This window comes from Theobroma cacao, chromosome 8, assembly GCF_053813885.1.
Source record: "Theobroma cacao isolate CCN51 chromosome 8, ASM5381388v1, whole genome shotgun sequence".
Classification (NCBI taxonomy): domain Eukaryota; kingdom Viridiplantae; phylum Streptophyta; class Magnoliopsida; order Malvales; family Malvaceae; genus Theobroma; species Theobroma cacao.
This window is the reverse complement of record NC_142646.1, coordinates 962,503-987,000: the sequence shown is the minus strand read 5'-3', so window position 1 is coordinate 987,000 and position 24,498 is coordinate 962,503. Positions and strand designations below refer to the sequence as shown.

The window sequence follows — 24,498 nt, the reverse complement described above, 5'->3', positions numbered from 1 at the left end:
CGCTCCACACAAAAAACAAAACCACTTGTTAAAGCAGGGAAAAAGGGGGAAGGGAAAAACCGCTAGTTGTATTCGAATCATGCCGCGAACCAAGCATGTTTCTCTCTCTTTCACTGCTGTAGCGCATGATTAACGAGAAAACACTTAAATGCAATTACGTGGCGTGCTGCGATTGGTCCATTTCGGGTCGTCGGGATTCATAGCAACAACAACCAATAAACAAAAACCAGTCACTCTCATCTTTCTCTCACTAAGAAAACACTCTGCTTTTATTTTTTTTCTCTCTCTTTCCTTTTTATTTTTTTCCCCTTTCTCTCTCTAAACTGTGTTTTTTCTCTCCACAAAATTCCCATATTTCTCCTTAATTTCTCTCTCTTTTGCTTACGAAAATCCCACATACGTAACCACCAATGCATGATCTTCCGATCCAATGCAATTTTGATCCTTAACGCTTCGAATTTCCTCCGAGTTTGACCCACACAAGTGACTCACTGAGTTGGGAATTTTTATTTTTTTGCGAAAAAAAAAATCATGTTGGAGGCAATGGAGAGTTCCATCAATGGTGGCGGTTTCTCGCAGTTACAGAGCTGCGGAGACAGTAGCGAAGAAGAGCTCTCGGTGCTTCCGCGTCATACTAAGGTGGTCGTCACTGGGAATAATCGTACCAAATCGGTGCTCGTTGGTCTTCAAGGCGTGGTCAAGAAGGCTGTTGGACTAGGCGGGTGGCATTGGCTGGTAATTCCTTGGAATTTTTTTCGGTTTTGGTGGAAATGGGGTTTGGGGGTTTTATCTGGGAATTGTTTGCTATTGGTTTTTTGGTTTATAATGTGGATATTTTCTTCAAGTTTAAGTAATTTCAAATTTGATTTTTTTAATGTAATGTGGATTCAATTTGAGGTTTTTCGAGCTTAAATGTTTTGCTATTGGTTTCACTTCATTGATTTATATTCTTTTTTTTTTACGATATTTATATTGAATCTTTTTCTCTTTAGTACAATTGCATGTCCTGTTTTATAGCATTGATTTTTTAATAAATCTGCGAAATCAGCTTCTCTTGTCTAAAATTGCTTGAATTTTGATGCTTATGATTCTATCTAATAAAAAAAATGGTTTTTTATTGGTTACAAGTTGCAAATATGAGGTTTTGATTGTGGGTTTTGATTGCATGCAAGTGTCTGTCAATGGATCTGGTATCTTGAAGTGTTTTAGCTGATGTCTGATACTATTCTCGCATTTTTACAATGATTTTTTTATTTTTTTGTGTTTATTTAGTGTATTTTCTTTTTCTACTTGACCTTAGTTGTAGTGCTTAAAATCTACTCTGCTATTCAATTTTTTAAAAAATAAATTAAATTAATTAGGAATTTATGTTTATACAGAGATTACTTTTGGGATTGCATGATTGGGTTATCCTTGGCCTTGGGATCTTGTTGGAATTGATTTTGTAATGTTTCGCTATAAGAAACCCATATTCTGTTTTCTATGTTCTGATGCTGATTCTGCTTGGATGTCGATCTCTCGATGCTCATCAGCTATTCAAAACTTGCAGTAATTTTTATGCTTGACTTAGCTTCCTTGGTTTTTAAGTTGCGGATCATGCAATCAAAGTCATGGCTTGCTGGAGATCATCATCCTTTGATTCAATTGCCACTCCTTGACTGCTGATAAGCAAGAACAGATGGAGCTGGGTTTTTTTTTTTTTTTTTTAAATTAATTTTCTGCTCCTTTCTTGTAACTGCAGATTTGTTTTGAAAAATTCGTAGATTTCTTGTCAAGTTATATTTGTTGTAGACATGTGTGTGTTTGCTTTTGATTTTTGTTATTTTTTACTCAGATGAGCGCGTGGATCAAAAGACAAATTGACAGTGTTAATTCTAACAGATTATTTTAACAGAATCGTATAATTTTCTAATTTATTCTGGCTTGGTAGTTTCCCAACACTATGATGTAATTAATTTGTTAAATTAGAATAGTGTTTTATAGTGTTTTTCATCTCTCTTCCCTGCCTATTCTGTCATGCCAAAAATTTGGAAATTTGTCTCGATGTGCTTCCACTTCTTGGAGCATATTAGTAGATTAGGCATTTACTTTGTAGCTGATAGTGATATTTGTCTGTCTAATCATTAAAATTCACAGGTTCTTACCAATGGCATAGAAGTAAAGCTACAGAGGAATGCCCTCAGTGTGATTGAAGCTCCTACTGGTAATGAAGAAGATGACGACCTGGAATTCGAAAACATGCAGTGGAATGGATCTGACTTGGGTGAGTTTGTCTTTTTGATTTCATTATTTCAAAAACTGCATCTGCCTCCAAATTTTAGTTTCCTGTATAAGTTTGAACTTTTATGCTGCTTCAAACCAAAACAATCTTCAGGAGGCGGTTAGTTACTTGAGTCTAAATTGTCTTGTTTGTGTGTATAATCCCATTCATGTGTTAGTGCTGACTTGGGGTGCTATTAACTCTTGTGCTGCTCATATGCTATGTAGTGAGTAAGACTTTTGTGTCTTGAAATGGGAGTGCTATAATCCTTGAAGTTTTGATTAGCTATTTCCTTTGATATTGTGATATTGGATGATAATTTTTCACTAGTGGAAAGTAGTTGAGGTTGGTACATAGGATCCATTGTGTCTTCACCTTTAACTTTCACTATTTCTAAAAGCTCCATTGTCTGATTTCTTATCTTTTTAATGGTCCCACCGCACTTTTTTTTTTAATCCTACTTGTTCTATCTCTCAATTTCCAGCATCTGATGACACTCAAAAGTCCCACAGATCGAGGCATAGAACACATAAATCGACCGGGTCTTCTCACAAGACTATGAGCAGGTCCCTTTCTTGTGACTCGCACTCTAAGGGATCTGTTTCCACACCCCGCGGGTCCACGGTATATATAAAAATTATAAATCCCATATGTTTTAATCTAATTTTCGTTTTGGTCTGTTGCCCATAATAAAGTATTGCAAAAATATGTTAGCTATCTATTCTTTTGCCTAATTAGGCTTTTGTTTTTTTCATAATATCTCCCCCTGTAGAAAGTTGACCTCAGCAAACTGGAGATGGCTGCTTTATGGAGATATTGGCGACACTTCAATCTTGTAAGTTTCTTCATGGAGAAACATTAAATAAAATTATCCGTACTGTGTGTAGCACATTACAAGACAAGGAAAACGATAGCTTAAAACCTTCATTGCTTTTGCTATTGCTAGGTGGATGCCATCCCCAATCCATCAAAAGAGCAACTAATTGATGTTGTCCAGAGGCATTTCATGTCACAGGTAACTTATTAAACTGCTCATAGCTTCTCTCTGATTCTTTTTTTTTCTTCTTTCATTATACTGTGCACCTGATTGCATTCTCTCCCAGTGCTGTGAAACTAACAACCTTAGCTTCGATATGATAAGAAGTTTCCATTTGTTAAGCTTATTCTTAGTTTTTGGACTATTTCTGATGACATGGTTAAAAATGGCCTTCTGTTGGTGTAGCAAATGGATGAGCTGCAGGTCATTGTGGGATTTGTTCAGGCTGCAAAGAGATTGAAGACCGTTTGCAAATGACATTGGACAGCTTTTGAGTTTGGTTGTCAATGCTAACAGATACTTGGTGTATCCATCCTAATGTCCTCTTCCCGCGGGTAGTGATATCTGTAAAATATGTCTTCGTGGCTTGTTTATCTTTCCGGTCCCTTGTTAAGTAGGTTAGTATTTACTTCAAGCTATAGAGGTTCTTCCTTTTTGGTAGAGTAGTTTATGTAGATATAATCCAAAACTTTGGTTACAAAGACCTCTAAGTAGCCCCTCTGGGGGCGCCCTTTCTAAGCTTGGTTGAATGTACTGCTGACTTGGGGAAGTGGATTTCTTAAAAATGTATATATTCTTCCTTTCTCTACTTCCTTCATCTCATCTTCTCTTCGAGTTGCCATTGTTGCAAAATGAAAAACGAGACTGATGGCCTTGCTTCCATACTGAAAAAACGACAAAACCTTATGGCTTCCATCCATGACTGTCTGTGAGGTAACTCCTCAAGTTCACTCGATTTTAATACGAACTTACTGGTAGAAACAGGGAAAAAGAAAAGGAACTCTGCTATGCGCCTTGGTTTTTGTTTCATTGATAGCTTGCTACCGATCAGTCATTCATCGTTGCATACGGTCCTAGGATGTCCTAATCTGTAAGATGTCAGTATCCTTCTGGGACCCAACTACTGTCCAATGGATTTCCAATCAAAACCAAGTTATGTACTTATTATGAAACTATCGAAGAAACTTCCCTGGAAAGACTACTTTCAACACACTTATTTCACACAGCAACAATTATGTAGCTTCTGTTATTTAGCCAAGGGATGATAAACCTATCCTCCCTTTTCTCTTCAGAGAATCCGATGCATTTAGAGTATAGTTAGGCAAAAGGTTTGGGTCCAACATCTGCATAGTCCTCAATTATATGCTTCTTTTTTGGTTCATTACAGCTACAACAACAATAAATTTTGATAGGCCTTCCTTAACTCTAATAAAGCACTCAAATACAAAATTCTATTAACTCTTTCCCCAATCTTTAAAACCACTGTTACTGAAAAAAGGGCAGTCGGCAATGGATTCTTGGGAGGTTGATTCCTTAACCAAAACAAGCCCAATAAACAAAAGGGTAAGCATGAAAGTTGAAGTTTGAGTTGCCCCCACCATAGCAATTCAAGGGAAAGAAAACCAGCATGGCTCATAAAGTTGGTTCGTCAGTTTGTTCATTGTTGGATAGCTGGATAAATTAGCTTCCAATTTCATTAGCTTTTTTTTTTTTTGGTTACCATTTTTACAGCTTTTCCATTTTCAAAGTCATGGAAGATGGAGATGGCCCCCCCTTTAACCCATGTGCGGCTGCTTTCTTTTTCTTTGCCTCATTAGCCGGAATTTGTACTAGAAACACCGCTGCACCATAAATTCAGACTGTGCCCACACATCTACCACTAGGCCCATTTTCCCAAATCAATATCTGGTCTGTTTCTTCTTTTTTTTACCCTTTTTGCTGCTTTCTTTATTTATCTTCATACATTTCTATGTAAATAGATATTTCTGTATTTTTTTAAAAAAAAATTCACAAAGAAAATGTGTAGTGGCCTTGAGCATCCTAAGAAAGACACAAAATGGACTATCAAGCATGATAAGGAAAAGTGGAAGGCCAAGTATTCCATAGAACTAAATTTGGGCCATTTGGCTCAAATTTGTTGGATTTTAGGAAAATTTAAAGACAATAATCTCTAAATAATTGGGTTGAGCAATCATAGTACATTTTCTGTGGGCTAGATTGGGCCATCAATGGCCCAATAATTGGGTTGTAAAAAGGGCTCGAGGAGAGGATTAAATCTAAACAGAGTTTAGATATACCCTTGACTGTATTACTAAGAAAAAAAATAGCTAAATCAATTATTACTCAATAGTTTCAATATCCTTTGGGGGTAAATGTTTGTTTATTCTCAATTCTTTGTCATATTTGGGATTTTGCTGCTCTTTTTCAAACCCTTTTTCTTGTACAGTTTCAACCATTAATCAAAAGCCAAATCCACCCACCAAAAGAAGAAAAAACTTTGTATTTTCTTTACCCTTCATCTCGACAAAACCATCATCCTTTTGGTCTCAAACATCTCTAAATTTGCGGGCAGTCATCGACAGCTCTTCATTGTCTTTATCTTGGACAGGTTTTTCCATGATTGATCCTTCGAACAACACAGAGAGGAAGATTCAGCCTGTTTTAGTCAAAGATTCTTTCAGATTCATTCTCGGATCCCACATCGTGGGGGATACTTTCTTTTACGCCCAATCTTTTAGCCACTGTCTTACCTAGCCCTTTCGTATTACTGGTCGGAGGTCGTTTGGTCAAAGACCTAAAGCCAGTTTCCTCGTAATATATTCAACAAAAACTGCTTTTCTAATATGACGTGTTCCCCTTTTGTTTCTTTCTACTTTAATTCTCTAATGGAGCATTAGCATTCAATAATCAAGTTGCCCTATAGTTTTAAATCTATTCTTGTTGGGTTAGTTATAGTAATTTAATTTCAGGGTTTGACAATTAACCGATATCTAAAAAATAAAACGATTTCTGAATCTAAAACGAATTCAATAACAAATTTAATCGATTCCTCTTTGATTCATAATTATATTTTGACTCTAATAAGTTATGGTTTGCACATCCAATGTAAAATTAATTAGTGAATCAAGTTACTCCCATGACATGAATTATAGAGTCGATAGTAATGGGACGGACATGCGGTTTGAAATTAATTGATAATAAAATGAAAATTTTTTAATTATGACACTAACAAAGACAAAAGGAAACATGAAAAAAGGAAAGAAAGAAAGAATGGGAAGGATTGGTGATCGAAAACCCTATCAGGAACATATTTTTAGAGGTTTACAGCTATGTTTCATGCTTTAGTTTTAAAAGGCAAAAAGAGATGAGTGCGAGGTTGCAATCAACAGAAAGAAAGTTGGAAATTGCGTGAGTGTTATATTCAGGCAACCCTTTTCTGTGAGGCTTTGCAATCTTTCTATGTTTCTTTTAATGCTAATGCTCTTCCATCACGTCACCAGGCATGTACAAGGCTTTTTGAATGAGAAAGGTGTCCATTTTCCAACTCTAATGTATATTACTACAGTTGATCATTACTAGTCTCATCGACCCCAATGATTGCCTTGAATTTTTTTAACTATGGCTAAAATAATAAAAAAGAAAATTTCTGAATTATATATTCCTTCTTGCAATTAAATTTTCACATTTTTATCGTATTTAATTAAGTTTTTTTTCCTTTTTTCGACTCTATTGAATTTTTATTTTATAAAAAAAATGTGACAAATGTTATTTCAATAACAACTATTACTTGATGTAAATTGAAACTTGACGTGACGTATTATGACGTAGTATGCACATCAACCATCATTTGTATTATATAAATACATATTATCAAGTCTTATATATATAAAAAGTGACAATATTCATTGAAAATAACATACGATATATTTTCAATTAAGTACAAATAAAAAAATTCCATAGTTTTTGGCCAACCAATGATGGATAAACCATATTTCGCCCCATGAATATGATTCAGCCCTTGAGAAGGAAAACAAGAAGAGAAGTTGTAATAAAGGTTGCATATGGACCTAAAGTGATTGTACATGCATGGCACAAACCAGGGGAAGGACCGAAGCCAATTTTGGGAGTTTAATTGTATTATCCTGACAACATACATTTGGGTTGGAAGTTCTTCACTTGGTGAGGTAAGCATATCCATTGGAGAGCTGACACATGAATCAATACTCCTTTTGCAAGTCATGGGATAGCTCATGTACATCTTCCTGATGATATATGTATGAATCCAATGATGCTTACCAAGCACTCTATTCCCCCTTAGTATGGAATTTGCTTCGTATAAAGATTCAATCAATCTGCCAAATTGGGGCTTGCCCTCAAACACCAGGACAAGAATAAATAGGAGGAGGCTGCTTCAGCTACAAAAGGTAGAAACGTATCAACAACAGCATCCACACAACTGTGATGAAAGAGTTATGCAGATTCCGAATTGTGAATTATGACCTTTTACTTTATATTCGCCTCTAATTTATGGTAATACAAAGGCTTAACTATACATCCAAATTACTCCGTCTTGTTGGTTCCATTTACGCCCGTTAAGATAATTTTTTAAAATTATCATGTTAAATGGTATTTTTTCTCGATGTATTCGAATTCATCAAATTAACTATCAATTACTGCATTGAATACGAGAAGATTACTACAAACAAGAACTCAACCAATTTTAAAAAGGAGTAAGTTAGCAAAATCATTTTTGTAATTAAATTTGTTTTATGATATTAATCTATAATTTTCCTATTCATCATATATTAATTTGTAATTTATTACGTCAATTCCAACTTTATATTGGCTTTTCAAGTACTTATTATATTAAATGATATATATTTTTTAATATATTAAAATATATCACATTAGTTGTCAATTGCTACAATTAATATGAAAATATTCCTTTAAACAAGAATTTAAGTAACTTTAAAGAATCTCTCCTTAGCAAAATCTTTTCTGTAATGAAAATTTGTTCAGTGATATTGATCTGTAATTTACATATTCACCGTATGAAAGGAAAAAGAAACTCCTGGGTGGCTGAATTCACCAAATCCAAAGGCAGCGTCATATTTAAGCGGCTAATCCGGCCTAACTCTTGCATGTGGACGTTGGTAGTGGCAAATAATGTCAAAGCCACATGTAGGAATACGTGATCTCACTCGAATCACTTTCATATTCTCAATAAAATGACACCAAAAAGATGGGAAAGAATTCATTGCTATAAGTTTCATCTATAGCTGCTAATTATGGGGCAGATTTCGGGCCATCTTTACCGATACGCCAGTCCCTTTTCCCAACCTATTGCTGGAAGAATCGATAAAGATCTCCTTTTGCTAATTGCTACCAAGAAGCATGCAAACCTTCCTGCAGAATCAGAAGCTGATTCGTGGAGTCCTACAATTGACTTAAATAAACCCTCATTATCCAAAAACCTATGTCATGCACTCCTTTGTTCACTCCTGTCAATTTTTACAATCAGATTCGGATCCCATTAATTGCATGCTAGTACCATGCTTTCTAAGCCTGCCAAACCGAATGCTGATGCCATTGCTTTCTAATTAGCAAATCTTGTCTTAATCCTTAATTTAAAGGGTCCATTAAGAGCAATTGGCTTTCCACTTCATGCCTCGAAAGAGGCTAATGTGATAAAACTTCAAGGGTAATTTGGGTGCAAACCAACAGTATAGCAACTCAATTCTGCATTGGCTGTGGAAACCGACACACCTCCACATTTTGCAGAGAACTAGATGGTATGGAAAAACATTGCATGGTTTGGAGACTAAAGGAACCAGCCTTTGGGATAAGTTTTATCTCTACATATAGCAATGGGCACTCAAGATTGCATCATCCCATAATATCAGTGGAATCCACTCTTTTGCTCATAGGGAAACAAAATGAATAATTGCAGGTCATCTTGCCTAACCACATTGCATGTGATCTCTGATTGATGAAAAATGAGCTGCCTATGTTGGATGGAACCTTAATTATGTGATTGCCCAAAGAACAATGCTTAAGGAGCTAGGGATGGTGCAATTCCTATGCAATGATTTGATTGGACGAGTGCCTTCCTCTCGTATTGCGTCATTGTTCCAAAACATCCTAAGGGCAAGTGGTTGAGTGAGTGGCCCTCGTAGGGAAATATAGTTTGTTTTTGTCACCCGAAGTGCCGTCACTGATTACTCTTAGGTAATCTTTCACGGACCACAAAATAAAAGTGGGGGATTACGTGGAGTAAGCATAGATCTACCAAATCCCTCCATAGGTATAGCCTGTTTCTGGTGCAATATCCCTATACATAGCTTGGTATGCATTTCAAACTTCATGAACTTGTAAAGCCAAGATACGTGATGATTGTAATTTTTACTTGTACTTGTAACTTCTTGTTGAGGATCAGATAGCGTTATATTTCATTATTAGCAAACTAGAAATGAAAACATGGGTGTCCAATGGACGAAATGGTGCAGTGCCGTGGCGGATTCCCACTAACAGAGACCCCTAACTTTGGGAAGTTAAGTTACCACACCAATGGTTGCTGATGATTGCAAGCCAATTGTGGCACGATTCCAGCATGCGGATGCTGTCTGGTTTAGTGTAGGGCACGAAACCAACCGGGATATGTGGACCAAATGAGACGATGTCTCAAAGCTGATATTGACTCATTGCAGAAAAAGAACGTATGGCTCTAACCCTCTAAACCTACCTCCTGGAAAAACCAGGAGATCATAACCTTAAATTTTATCCAAAAAAGGAAAAACATTTGAGAACTTGGCTCGATCATGTATCAGTGGCATGTATCTTTCATGTGAGATGCGAAAACGGGGTATAGCAGACTTCCCACTGCCTCTAGTGTCCAAGAATCTCTCATACACACTCTCAAATGGAAATTAACCCAACAGCATTCTGCATTTGTGATTCCAACCCCAATTTGTTGGGATTCTTTAATTCTTATTCAGTGACTAACAAAACATTCCTGGGGTGAATTTTCTTTCATTCTTTCATGGGATTCTTTCTCATGTTTTCCCTATCACCTCTTGTAGATAGAAGTCCCTACCTCTTTCGTAAGGCTAGGAATCTTTCACCCCACTTGGCTTAAGAATCTCCAAATCACCAGCCGCCCCCCCATGTCAACTTCTAAGCACAAAAAAGAAATCTAATGTTATGTTCATACAATTCTTTTTGATTCATTTCCTTTTTAAACAGAGAAGAAGAAAAAGAAGAAGAAGAAGAAGATATGAGCACTGCACAATGTGCCGCACTTCAATCTTAATATCTATCAGCATGGTGTTGGTTTCACTTTTCGCCTTTATTTTAAAATTATACTATATATATTATTCTAAACTCGCAAGTATCTTTGCACCTTAAGCGTGCCTCGACTTACCCGTACCTAAGAATAAGAATTGCGTAAAGAATTTTGAGGATTAAAAGGAAATGGACATGTTCCTCTGCCATAATTCGTGAACTATGATACTTAAATAGGTGAAGTGAAGGTGCCAAAGTGGTTAATTAGGCACTCTAATTAGAGAGTTTCGTGAAGAATTCTTCAGATGAGAAAAGAAAAGAAAAAAGGGTCTTTTTCCATATGGATATATGGGTTGAAAGAGTTTTATTCAGAGAAGATTTGCGCAATGAGCACACGCAAGCATCATCAGAGCCCCGGAAAAAACCCAAGTCATGGTGTGAATCATGGCTTAGAGACGATATATACTAAAAAGTTTCGTTTTGCTAGCTGTAAATTGTTGAAAAAAAACCCCAAAGCCAAAATGTTAGTGCTCTTTGTCCGAGACATGCTCCCCGGCCCATTAGCTGATGTGTTCTTGTTGTAAAAGATCATGGACATGCCAGTTCCCAGGTGATTCTTAAGGAAAAAAACAGGCCTTTTCCATGATTGGCTCGCCGGTTTATGATTGGTTCAAACCCTCTGACAACACACATCATGAGCTGCACTGTTTCGAGTAAGCAAAAAGCCCCAAATTTACGTTGGGGAAACCACCGACCTAGCTCATCATGCCAAGAGGCAGACACCATAAAAACCAGACACCTTGGGTCAAATATTGGTAACCATGGTTGGTTTAGGCTCCCATCCCTGGTCATGATGGGAAAAAAACGTGTGCAAATTTTGACTATCATCATCGAAATACATAACTAAATTTTCCAAGAAACACACTAGCATGGGCTATAGAGTCTTGTCCAAGTCTCACGCGTAATTAAGACTTGAGACTGAAAACAAAAGCTCTAATGAAACTGCAAGGCAAGTGGCATGCCACGAAGTAAATTTTAGAGTGACAGCTGCAAAGAGGCTGGCCCGCAAAAGTTTCCGACTGTGACCAGTGAGAGCCTCACTGTTTAGTCCCACAAATTCATTGCTATTTACAGATTCGGTTGCCAGTTTTCGGATTTCGTATTTAAATGGATTAGTATTTGGTAATAATTACAGTGATTAAAGGGCAATTAAACTTGATAAAGGAGGTTGATTATTGTGATTGAAAAGACAGAGCTTAATAAGGTCAATTGCTTTTGTTCAGATTCAATGTGTCTCTTGATCAAATCCATTGATTAATGGATTAGTATTTGGTAATAATTACAGTGATTAAAGGGCAATTAACCTTGATAAAGGAGTTGATTATTCTGATTGAAAAGACACAGCTTACTAAGGTCAATTGCTTTTGTTCAGATTCAATGTGTCTCTTCATCAAATCCATTGATTTATTAATATGGTCCTTGACCTTTACGAAATTATATAATGCCACCCATTCTATGTACCCAATTGTAATATTAGTTTTCGTCATGGTCATAATTGATAAATATTTTTTATTTTTTTGGCATTAATATGGAAATTAACTAAGACTCTAATCTAAGGTTTCTATCCAAATTTCTTCATTTTTACTCCTTAGAACTATGCTCAAGTGGAGCAAAACCTTTTTTTTTGGTTTATATAATTGAATTTACTTTAATTTTCCAAAGGAGTGAAAGAGTAAATATTTTAGTGGCAAGTAATGTTTTATCATACATGAATAGAATATGAAGGTAATTAGGAGAAGAGAGAAATGGAAAAACCTATTATTTATTGGTAAATCATTTTACTATTTTGAATGAAATAATTAATGGATCTAATTTAGCATTTTAAAGAAGTACAAAATTAATTATAAACCATTAAAAACAAATGAGTCATTATTTTAATATTATTTATTTTTAAAAGAATGCCGATAAGATATATATTTTAAGAAATAAAAGATTGACTCAACGGTTAAAGTTCGTTCAATCTTTGACATCAATTACTTCCTTATTGTGATAATCTTTCAATGACCCTAATTTGAAATACACAATCATTGAAATACGATACATCTGGTCCGAATTTGGAATACGAAGCTACTTATCTTAAATTGTTAACTCGAATATTATTTCCTAAGAAATCACCTTTTAAGATTATTATAACATCTAAAAACAAAAAAAAAAGAAAATGTGATTAATTTAAGTTCCGTTAGATAATTGAAAATATACTTTCTGAAAGAAAATTTTTTCTATAAAAAACATTTTCTTTGAAAATGTAATAGTTTCTATTACTTAGATGACATTAAAAAAATATATTATCTTGCTTAAATTATCTTGTGAAAAGGAAGATGCACAGAGAAAGAGAGAAATGGAAAACTTAATGTTTTTTTTAACTCATATTTATTTTTTAATTATTTTATTAATTTTAATTTAAGAGTCTGTTTGGTTTAATTTTTTTAAACTTAAAAGTTATTATGAAGTTCTTATGAAAAATAATACCTTTAAAATTAAATTAAAACTATTTGATAAATTTATTTTTATAATTTCTTAGTAAAACAACTTATAAAACCTTAATTTGGATTAAAATTACCGTAAAGCGTATTGTTGGGATTATATATAATAAAAGATTACATTTTTTGAACAAAAATAAAAATTCTCTCAAAAAACTAAGGTGTTTTGAAAGCAAGAGAAGAGAAAATTTCTTTTTGGAGCTTTTTCTGAATTTTTTTTTTAGATTTTGTTCTTGAAAACAACTACTTTTATTTCTTCTAAAGTTTTTCAAAATTCTGTTTGACCCGACTTCTACTTTTAAGAGATAAGTTGAAAAAAGAGTTAAGTCAAATAAGCATTAACTTAATTAATGGTTCTAATTGTTTTTTTGAAAGTTAATTAATGGTTCGAATTTAACATTATAAAATTACTCATAAACCCTTATAAACAAAGGAGTTGGCATTTTAATATTATGAATTATGAATACCAATAAGGGATCTATTTTAAGAAATAAAAAATTATCTCAAACGGTTAAAGTTCATTCAATCTTTGATATTAATTAGTACGTACCATCATGATTTTTCAAAAGCACTAATCTACATACACAATCATTAAAGTACGATATATCTGGTCTGAATATGGAATATCGAAATAAAATTTTTACTCCAAAGTTATTTCTCAAGAAATTTTCTTTTAAGATTATTCCTTAACCCAAAAACAATAAGAAAAGAAAATGCAATTGAGGAATTGGCTTCTTAAAAGAAGAGCTTTTTTATAAAAGTTATTTAAAAATTAATATTTTTTATTATTTGAATAATACTGAAAAACGTATTATCAATTGTTTAAAAAAAAGTGGATGGAGATAGAAGGAAAAGAAAAACCTATTAATTATTTATAAAATCATATTTCTTTTGAAATTATTTTTAAATTAACTAATTAATGGTTCTAATTTAGCATTATAAATTTATTTACAAACCTTTTAAAAAAAGTCAATATTTCAATATTATTTATTTTAAAAAAAACAAGAAATAAAAGATGGACCCAATGGTTAAAGTTCATTCAATCTTTGATATTAATTAGTTACTTAACGTCATGATCTTTCAATGACACTAATCTAAAATACTCAATCTTCGAAGTACGATACATTTAGTGCGAGTTTGCTATACTAGGCTACTTATTTTAAACTTTTAACTCCAAAATTATTTCCTAAGAAATCATCTTTTAAGATTATTATAAAACCCCAAAACAAGAAGAAAAGAGAGTGTGATTTAGGCTCTGTTTGATAATTGAAAATTAATTTTTTGAAAAAAAAAAGGAGTTTTTCTATAGAAGACATTTTTCTTTGAAAATTTAATATTTTCTATTGTTTGGATGATATTGAGAAAAATACTTTGTATTGTGTAAATTATCTTGGGAAAAAGAAGGTAGACGAGGAAAAAGAGAAATGAAAAAGCTATTATTTCTTTATAAATCATATTTCTTTTTAATTATTTTTACTATTTTAAATGAACTAATTAATGGTTTAGCATTTGAAAGAAATATAACATTACTTATATATAAACCCTTAAAGAACAAATGAGTCAACATTTTAATATTACGTATTTTTTAAAAAATAATGAGAAATTTATTTTAAAAAATAAAAGATTGACTAATTAATTAAAGTTCGCTTAATCTGTGATATTCATCTATTATTTTCCGTCGTGATCTTTCAATGACATTAATATAAGAACACACAATCCTCAAAGTACGATCCATCTAGTCCAAATTTGGAAAACTAATCTTTATATCTGAATTAACTTATCTCGAAATTATTTATCAAAAAATCACTTTTTAAAATTATTTTAAAATTTAAAAACAAGAAAAATAGAAAATATGATTTAGACTTATTTTGATAATCGAAAATAAGTTGCTATTTGCTTCTTAATTTTTTTTTTTCATAATTAAGAAGATATGGTGAAGAAACACTAATCAACGCTTCCCGCAATGCCACCATTGCCCTATGTGGAAAGACTTTAGAAAGGAGGAAAGATGTAGAAAATAGATAAAAGAGTGAAAGAAAATGTGAAAATTGAGAAAAAAAAAATATATGATGGTAATTTTTAAATTTATTTAAAAATAATTTTATTGAATAAAACTTTTAATCTATTCTTTATTTTTAGAATAGCTATTACTGAGATGCCTTGTTAATGTTTATTTAGGTTTTTTCAAAAACTGACAATCATTGTGAAGCAAACATGTTGTTAGAGAGGGATTGGGAATATAGGGAATGACTATTTCAGTCACTGGCCAAGCAGGTTGAAAGGGAAATTAGTAGGCTAATTTTGGACTATGAATTGGATAAAATTTCCAGATGAAGGAGGTAAGAGAACAGTGTATTTGAACCTAAAACAAAATTTACGTACAGAAGCAATGAAAGTTATGAAAAGGTAACAAAAATTATTTAGAAGGCAATTAGGACCGGGATTCTGTCATCAAGAAAGATTCTCCCACGACTTTGGACACTATAAATACCAGATCTCTCCCATTCACCCCCACATTCAACTCATTACTCCAGATTCCTCTCTTCTTCTCTTTCACTGACAAGCTCTCTCTCTCTCTGTGCCCCTTGAGAATGGCGGCTCGGAAAACGCTAGCGGAGCGTCTGTTGAGAGGTTACAGAATTCCCTCACCGTTGGTCAGTCCAGAAAACTCTTCGATGATCTCACTGCAGAACGCATCCCGACGGGATTACGTCACCTCGCCCGAACCCGTCTTGCGAGGATTCTTCCGACGTTTCATCCACCGGAGAAGTCCCGGCCAGATGGCTCCGATGTATTCGGAGTTTTTCTCGCTGCCACTCGGGGAGAAACTGGGACAGAGGTTCCGAGGCATTGACATTACCGAAGATCGCCTTTGGTTGGAAGGGCTTACTCCACCTCCCCAGATGGATGCTGCGGCCGGCGAATCGTTGGCTACGATTTCGGTTGAGGATGCGAGGAAGTTACTGAGGGTTTCTCAGGTCGAGAAGCTTAAAGCGAAGCTGAGGGAGATTCCCAAGAGTTCGATTTCTTATAATGAGTTCGTTCAAGTCTGCCTCGAAGGATGCGGAAATCAAGCTCAAGCTTTGGAGTTCGCCAAGATGCTGGATGAGTCCGGAAACGTCATCGTTTTGGGTGACGTCGTTTTCCTCCGCCCCGAGCAGGTATAAAATTTCTCACCGGCACTCTGTTTTCTTTCTTTCTTTTTTAATAAGTCTAAAAGCGGATTAGAAGAGTGCGATACACGCGCTGTTGGAAAACGTGGTCATCATGTTCGACCTGCAAGTTGCGATGTGGGTCTGCTTCTGCCGAAATGGTCAGCGGCGGCGGACCTTGTCATAGCAGTAGACCGAACTGAGTCTAAACCGAGAAAGGCTTTATCCTTGCTCTGTTTTGGATGCATAACATGAAATTGATTAGATGCATGAATAATTAAAACAGACTGATTTTCATTCTTGCAGGTTGCTAAATCAATGGAGACCTTAATTTCACAATCGATGGCCCTCCCAAACGACCCAAGAAGAACAGAGCTGGACGAAATGGAGAAACAAAAGGGTCAAATAGACAAAAAGGCTAAGACTCTGGTTCGCCGTGAGCTCTATTGTGGGCTGGGGTTCCTAGTGGCACAGACTCTTGGGTTCATGAGGCTGACGTTTTGGGAACTGAGTTGGGATGTCATGGAGCCCATATGCTTCTTTGTCACCTCCCTTCACTTCGCCATGGCCTATGGCTTTTTCCTCAGGACTTCGACAGAACCTTCCTTCGAAGGCTTCTTTCAACGCCGTTTCAAAGCTAAACAGAAGAAACTCATGAAGGTCCACAACTTTGACATTGAAAAGTATAATCAACTCCGCCAGGCATTTTATCCCAACTTCTCCCCCAGTGGCTTGCCCAACTTGGAGCTTAACTCAACCTTGAAACATAAAGAGGAGGCCATTATCTAACGCCCGTGCAAGGAAACTAGTAGAGTTTTTTTCTATAGTAATGATTAGAAAACGGATGAAAATTGTTTATTTTGAATGAGAATTTTCATTTCAAGTATCAATTTTCCAGACTTATTAGTCTCATCTAGTCGTAGAATTAAGTAAACCCAAATGTTATGGGATGCAAGAAGCAAGATCTACATCCATGGTTGTAGTTTTAAGTTTTTCAGGTGTATAGTAAATAGTTGTACAGGGATTAAAGGGCTCAAACAGTGTATCTAAAATGAATTGAAGCCTAAGTTGTGCATATAGACATGAACTAACGCGGCTTTGTATTGAGGTCCATGTGCATGTAATTTTAAGGTCCAATCCTCGGGTTGGGTCCTTTGTTAAAAGATACTGTAAAGTTGTCCAATAGTTCTCGTTTTCCATAGACAAATGGGTACTTTTGTGTATTGCTCATTCCCCTGGTCCTTGGTCCCAATGGCCCATGTGCCATGTATGATGCAACTTACAGGCTTAAAGAGCAATGGGCTTCAAGCAGACTGAAGAGAGAAGGGCTTTATACAAACAAATCGTGGCAGGGTGATGGGCACGTAGCCCATTGTTTTCTCAATGGGAAGACAAACAACAGTCTAAATCTACACTCTATTTGGATTTGACAATGCAACCAAGTTTTCTATGTTACTTTCACATCGGATTACCAGTGCTGTCTGTCTACACCATCTCACCCAAGGAAACATCATCCCGTTCTGCAAGCTTAACAAATTTTTCAAATGCGAAAGCAGGGCAGATTTCCAGATCTCTGCCAGTGCTTGTTTTGGAAGAAACAATGTATACATACACCTCACACTCTCACAGGCCACAGCTCACTTTATTTTCTCCGAGAAAAAGATGTTTTAACCCTTTCCTCTTGGGCCATTCCCATCGAGTATAGAAGAAAAATCATTAGAGCATGGTGCCCACTCCCCACTCGACCCTCTGTTTCCAAAAGCCATAAAACATATACACATGAACATGATATTATCCACAACAAACCATGACCCACAGGATGAAGATATTTACTGCTCATTCCCCTCCTCAATCCTCATCCCAGACGCTTGCTTCATTGATTTTTTGCTGTGATCAAGCAGAAGTGGTACTTCTTAATCACTTTCAACACAATATAATTCAACCCTTTTGATTACAAACAACAAAGAATATTATAATGCACCCTAATTTCATGATCTTCGTTTAATTATTCACCCTTTCTACCACCATAGCACATAAGCCAAGCTCAAGTGGAAATTTTGTTATTAGAACTTTTGGGGAGCAAATCTAATATCTAACCACTTCCTTTGTATGTATGCAAAGGCAACAGTCCAAAAACTAACGTTAATCCAACTAATCAGCCCAACAACTTTGCTACATCTAGAAATCTTTGGTAGTGGCATGAGACTAAGCAACAAATTCATTTCCTCCATTTCTGTGTGTTTCCATTCATTTTCTTTCTCAAGTGGGTCCTCTTGGGTCATAGCCCATGTCCTAATCCTTTCCAGTTACTGGTATCCAACCATTCCACAACTTTTTCTTTTTCAAACTTGAACAGCTCCAAATCAAAATTAATTTATTAATCTCACTTGATTTTACAAGCAATGTATCTTTGATTTTATTGACTTGTTTATGTAGGGCCTACAGATATGATGAAACTGATAAAAGGTCCTAATCCAGACTTTTGTGAATTAAAGCTCTGCTTATTATTATTTCTGTAAGCATATTGCCCTTTGGCTCTTGGCCTTCCCTCTCCGGCCTCAAGGTGATAAGAATTTAATTAAATCTTCACAAACATACTCCAATACATCAGTATTAAACAAAAAGTAGCCACTCTGCTTTTCCTTCCATTTCATTATATTCTGAATTACTGCTGTAAACCCAGTTTTCTCAACTGACAAATGGAGACCATTGGATGATTGAACAATTGTTTCGATTCATGCAATCTAATGGCTGCTAGATGGCTTCGATTATCTCTTGTCATGTGAGAGCTTGCACTGTATAATCTCTTTTATTCTTTTAGTTTTTATTGCAGGAGCTGGAATCCAACTTGTCTATGACTTTAAATAGCAAAAAAACTACATTTATAATAGCACAAGTTGTAAGGAGCTCTTAGTGCGATAATGTCGGCAGAGAGGTAGCTAATCTTTAATGCTGTTTTTATCTCCTTGTTTTGTAAGCAAAGGGCCCCCTCCAAGCTCGAATCCGGGCTGGGGTGGGTGAAAGCATTCTCCCATCCCCAGTAAATGAATAAAATCTCTGACTGCTCATGAGGATTTGAATTACCTTTCTCTTAATGAATGACTTTGAATTTCTCGGAGATGCAACGGCCATTTTACCAGTCTAGTGGACAAAAGACAGCATTGAATTCCTAGTTTGAAGGGTTTAACAAGGACTCTTTCAAAAAGCTGAAATTGTTTGGTCTAGTGACACCCCCCTTCAATCAGCAAGGTGCATGAGAATTTCCCTTGAAGTATTTGATAAGGTACTGGATTGGCTTTATTTGGTACAGTATGAACACACAAACAAATATCTATAATATTCTTAGTACTTTCTTTGAAAAGAATAGAAATCCCAAGTATTCCTAGTTGTTATGTTGTTTAATTTGCTACAGCAGTCAGTCCTGACAAGTTCTTACTTTCCTTCACGATAAACCATTTTGTTCAGCAGATTAGAACAATGAAGGTCATACAAATACAAGTTCTTGTTCCTGGATTGGATGGAAAAATGAACTAAACCCTACCAAAAGGAGAACAAAATGAACTCACATATGCAGTTGGAGGGAAAGAAAAGGGGTAAAAGGCGAAATATCAGAAGGAAAGAGTACACATGCTGGTGAAAAAGAATACTACTAGTAGTGGAACATATTATTTTTTTGGCTGGATGTCTTACAGCTGCATGCATCAAAGCCACTCCTCGTAGGTGGGCAAGAAGGAAAAAGGTGTTGGCAGTTACTGGTATACTGGCTACACGAGCATTAGATGCTAAAAGGAGCATGGACCAAAACAAAACACGATAGCAGCCACCCAAAGGAGATTGGTATTTTGTAGTGACTTGGGTTTCTTGGTACATGTTGGCTAATGGAGATTGCGACATGCTTTTCTCATTTTTCGACAAACTTGCAAGCAAATTCGAAACCTTTATCACTGTTCACTACTCACCCTGTGCCTTATCTGCACTGTTTTTTTAGATTTGTTTCTGGATTTTCTGTTCGGCTTCAGCTGTCCCTGTGGAGTTGAGTGCACACCCCATCAATTTGGTTGTTTTTTTCCCTATGGTTCAATCCAAAATAAACCTGAAACTGCCATACTTTTGAAAGGAGCAAGAATATAAGCAAATTCCCCAACTCATTTGGTAATTTGGGTTGTCAAAATCTGCAAGGAAATGATACTAAAATGGAAAGGGCAACTGAGAAATTCAGCTCACGAGTCACTTCCATTGGGGGTCACGAATTTGGGACCCCCGTCCATGTGGCTAAGACTGGAAATGACAGGATCGAGGTCAGGGCTAGCCCCACTTGTTTCCCTATAAGCTTACTAGTCAAGGAAACGAAACGTGGTGGTGCTTCTGCTGCTGCTGGTCCATAATGCAAAGGGTTCCGAAGGTCTAAAACCACTTGCTATAGCTCGCAAGCAGGCATACAAATTATGTTGAGGTTCCATAAATATTTATAAATCTTCTTTTGGGTTTGGTCAGAACAAGGAATTAATTAGGTGCACCACCAGATTCAACTTCAGCTGGATGGCCCAATCTTCCTTTTCAATAATTTTGATGCGGCTTTTGCTTTTTAGTTTGGCATGTAGCAACAACAAACCAATGGCTGTGGTAACCTCTCAATAATTCATCCACCACTCTCTATTCAGGCTGATTACGCGAAGGAAAGTCAGAGGTCTGCCCAATTATGCAACCATCGCAGTTGGCTTTGCTTTGCTTGTGTAATTATGAGAGAACTTGTCTAGCTACCTGGAAATACACAGGCAATCCTGATTGGTGGTAGGCAACCTAATATTATTTAAAAAATGGGCAAAAAAGGATGTCAAACCCAACTGTTGAGATTCAAAGCTAAAAGTACCAGAAAAGCTTCATCGAGGGAGAGTAACTTTAATTATCATGCAAATGGCTTAAATCGGGGAACTTTTCTCGCATGATGAACCTTTTTCCTCCAATCCACCAGCATTATATAATAATCTAAGAATGGCCTCAAACATTTTAAAGAAAACGACAAAACAGAAGTGCTGCCCTTCCAGTATATGCTAAAGGGCAAGATGAAACATTTGAAATTGAAATTCAAATATATGAAAAGATTGGAAAAAAAGGGTCTCTATTGCCCTGAGATAAAGATTATACTTGACTAATTTCTTCAAGTTGGGCACAAGAAACAGTCTCGTTTTCAGTGCTTTGGTGCCTGATTGCCAAGGATTATGACAACTGATCTAACTCGGATGCAAACTAAGACATGGGATTACATTCAAATTGCAAGAGATCAATGATGGAATATAGAGAAAGAGCCAAGTCATTTACCTAATACCCAGAAAATTATTTGTTAGAAAGAAGCCTTGTCCACATCCTAAGATGCTCAACATTTTTACTTTCAACCAAACCTATGGTCCTTATCTGTTTGATATTCATCTTGTTCCATATCCTTATCCCCAAAAAGAAAGGAAGAAATGGGTATATTCCCATCTTCTTCTAAAGCTGGATAAAGAGCTTTTTGTCATCCGCAAAGAGACTTCCCCAGTGACATGCGTTCCCTGGTTGGAAGCTGCCTCTGAAGTTTCCATGTCCTTCACATGTTCCTTTGACAAACAGTATAAACTTTCACCAGTAAAAGCTTTATGAGAAACCCAATGTCGTTTTCCTATAAGGTCGTTACTCAATCTTTTTAACATAAAATTTTATTAATCATTTGAACAGACGGTTCAATTAAAGTTCTTTTTTTTATATGAGAATGAAAAAAAAAAAACAATTAGGGTTATTTTTTGAAGTTGCAATACCGTTGTCGTTAGGTTAATCACCAAGGAAACAAATTTTTTATAAAGCTTTTGATTATTCTATTGATCGAGTAGATGAGCTGTGTTCTAACTAATGTTGGTCAGCAAACACATTTGAAGACAACGATAGATCTGTTTTTTACCCATTAATCTAGTAATAAACTCAAACTCAAGCTTGTACAATTGGTTAAGGAAACACCCAAATCTGACCACTTCCCCCCCTCCCTCCCTCCCTCTTTAGTCTCTTGCTTGTTGGGATTCCTCTGTTTTTGCCTTAACCTTTCAACACACAAATAGGAATCCTTTCTAACCCAACATTCTAGCTCACGTAATGCCCATACCCCAAACATTTTGCATAGCCATTGCTTCATGCCTACTCAGCCTTTTGCTTATCCCGTCCCTTTCACAATCATGATGTACCAAAACTATTTCTCTTGGTTCACGTTATACCAAATCCTCCATGAATTACAAACAAATTAACCCCACTTCCTCATAGCTTTGAGGAGCAAATTTGATGAGCGAAGCCCACCTTTTCCAATAAAATTACCAAAACAACCCCCAATGTTCTTTTTTTCGACGATAAGTATGCGTCCGGGAGGGACAACATTATTATTAAATAACCTAATCCGCAACTTAAAAAATCGTTCACGTGGATTAGCTTGGTAGGTCGATAAAAAGGCCAACATTGCACACTCCTACTTAATAAATTTTGGAATTTGATTTTTAATATAAAGATAGACTAATCTTATGTTGCTATGGTACATACTTCTAATTTTTATTATATAAAAATAAATTTAAGGGGACATATTTGCCACCTATTATCTATTTATTTAATTATCAGAATTATCCAAATTGTGGGACCGAGTGCCTAAGGAAAACTGACACTTTGCAGTTTGAAAAAACGTGGGACCGGTGGGTTTAATATTTGATGGGAGCACCGAAGTTAATAATGTTTGAATTTAATTTTATCATACAATAGAAGATATCTAAAATCTATTCAAAGTTTTGAGCCGTACGGCATGAAATTATCTTATTTAATTATGGATTTGACTGACTTTTTCTAATACTAAGCACTCAAATGTTAATCAAGCATTTGTGTGGCTTTGAAAGAGTAGTTTAATTTTTTTTATTGAAATACTAAAAAAATATTATTTTAAAATTTTAAGTTAATTTTTATTTTAAACTAAATATATTCATGATAATTGTAATTAAAATATTATTTATTATTTTATATTCATACGTTGATGTGATAGTGTATATTCTTTTATATATATCAGTATGTCATATACATTAATATATTGCATTAGTATATGTGATATAAAATAATAAATAATTTTATAATTAATTAATAATTATTTAATTTAAAATAATTTAATATGATACAAAAAATAAAAAAACTGGTTGAATGTGGAAATTAGCAATACGGCTCGTGGGTTGAGTCCTAATATTTAATGAACTCATCCAGCTCGTATGATTTTGTGCCTGGCACTCGTTTTCATGCTGATATTCAAGAGGCAAAGAAAAATTTCAAACGGGGTATGGTTTGCCTTCTTGGCAAGAAATTTGGAGAATTCAAACAATGAAACGTCAACCCATTCTACACCCTCTTCCAATAAATAAATAAATAAATATATATATATTTATATATATTAGCTTCATTTTCGAGTTCGAATTTTATTTTTTAATTTGTTCAAGCTTATCATTCTAGTAAATGAATCGTTATCACTATCTTTATGGTAAAGTTTACATTAAATCAGCATTCAATTTGCATATACTTCAAAATTCATTGTGAAATTTATATGATATTTAATTCATATCACTATTATGTCAATATTTTGTGAAATTGTTTTAATCATGATTTTTTTTCCTTCCAAGGCATTATCCACATCATGCTATATACTTATTATACATATACCAATGGCCATGATTGACAATTTAACCTAATTTATGTTTTATATACTTATAGCATTAATTTTATCAAATTCAAGATAAATAATTCATTGATTACAACCTTAATATATATATATTTAATCATAGTAACATTATTATATGTCTCAATCAATGGGTAATTGCTTTCAAATTGGCTATAAAAATATGGATCACATTATAGCTACAATGGGATTTTATTTTTATTGCTGAAAAACCGGCTTTTGTTGGCAATTAAATTTGAGAATGACGCTGATAACTAAATATTGGGCCAGCCAAATATTTATACAAAGTTAGAAGATTTTAGATTATAAAATTTCTTAGATTTATCTTGTCTTGTATTAATTCACAAGACAATAGCATATAAGGATAAATAAATGAAATATGGAAAAGGGTATTTTCAATTTTTTATTTTTGTTAATGATAATATTAAATTTTTTTGAAAAAATTATCTGAAAACTTTATACTTATTTTGAATGAATTATCCACTCAAAAATAATATAATGGAAAAAATAATTAATTTTTATTAAATAACTGAAAATTTTACCCTAGTAATATATTAAAATATTAGTTCGGATTTAAGTGAATTAATTGTTATATTCATCTCATTTCGGATATAAATGTAATTATAAAAATTTATTTAAAAATCTAATTAAAAAAGGGTTTTTTTTTCTTTATTCATGTAATTTACTTAAACATCAGGGGCAATTGTCTAGCTACCTGATATTTATTT

General features: G+C 34.7%; 2 protein-coding genes across 2 annotated transcripts; both read left to right on the top strand.

The window, feature by feature from the left end:
• Positions 1-232: 232 nt before the first annotated feature.
• LOC18591339 (uncharacterized) lies at positions 233-3,885 on the top strand. Its single transcript, XM_007017399.3, has 6 exons — positions 233-735; positions 2,137-2,263; positions 2,745-2,884; positions 3,033-3,095; positions 3,207-3,275; positions 3,483-3,885. Exons 1-6 carry the CDS (start codon positions 532-534, stop codon positions 3,552-3,554), a joined length of 675 nt encoding a protein of 224 aa, XP_007017461.2. The 5' UTR covers positions 233-531; the 3' UTR covers positions 3,555-3,885.
• An 11,442-nt stretch (positions 3,886-15,327) lies between these two features.
• LOC18591337 (calcium uniporter (DUF607)) lies at positions 15,328-17,157 on the top strand. Its single transcript, XM_007017396.3, has 2 exons — positions 15,328-16,059; positions 16,357-17,157. The coding sequence occupies exons 1-2, from the start codon at positions 15,490-15,492 to the stop codon at positions 16,837-16,839; spliced, it is 1,053 nt and encodes a 350-aa protein (XP_007017458.1). The 5' UTR covers positions 15,328-15,489; the 3' UTR covers positions 16,840-17,157.
• The last annotated feature ends 7,341 nt before the right edge of the window (positions 17,158-24,498 follow it).

Excerpts from the sequence above, each read along its gene's own strand:
- LOC18591337 (XM_007017396.3), top strand. The coding sequence starts at position 15,490 with ATGGCGGCTCGGAAAACGCTAGCGGAGCGTCTGTTGAGAGGTTACAGA. Across the intron at positions 16,060-16,356 it reads TTTTCCTCCGCCCCGAGCAG|GTTGCTAAATCAATGGAGAC; the intron begins GTATAAAATTTC and ends TCATTCTTGCAG.
- LOC18591339 (XM_007017399.3), top strand. The coding sequence starts at position 532 with ATGTTGGAGGCAATGGAGAGTTCCATCAATGGTGGCGGTTTCTCGCAG. Across the intron at positions 736-2,136 it reads TAGGCGGGTGGCATTGGCTG|GTTCTTACCAATGGCATAGA; the intron begins GTAATTCCTTGG and ends TAAAATTCACAG. Across the intron at positions 2,264-2,744 it reads GTGGAATGGATCTGACTTGG|CATCTGATGACACTCAAAAG; the intron begins GTGAGTTTGTCT and ends CTCAATTTCCAG.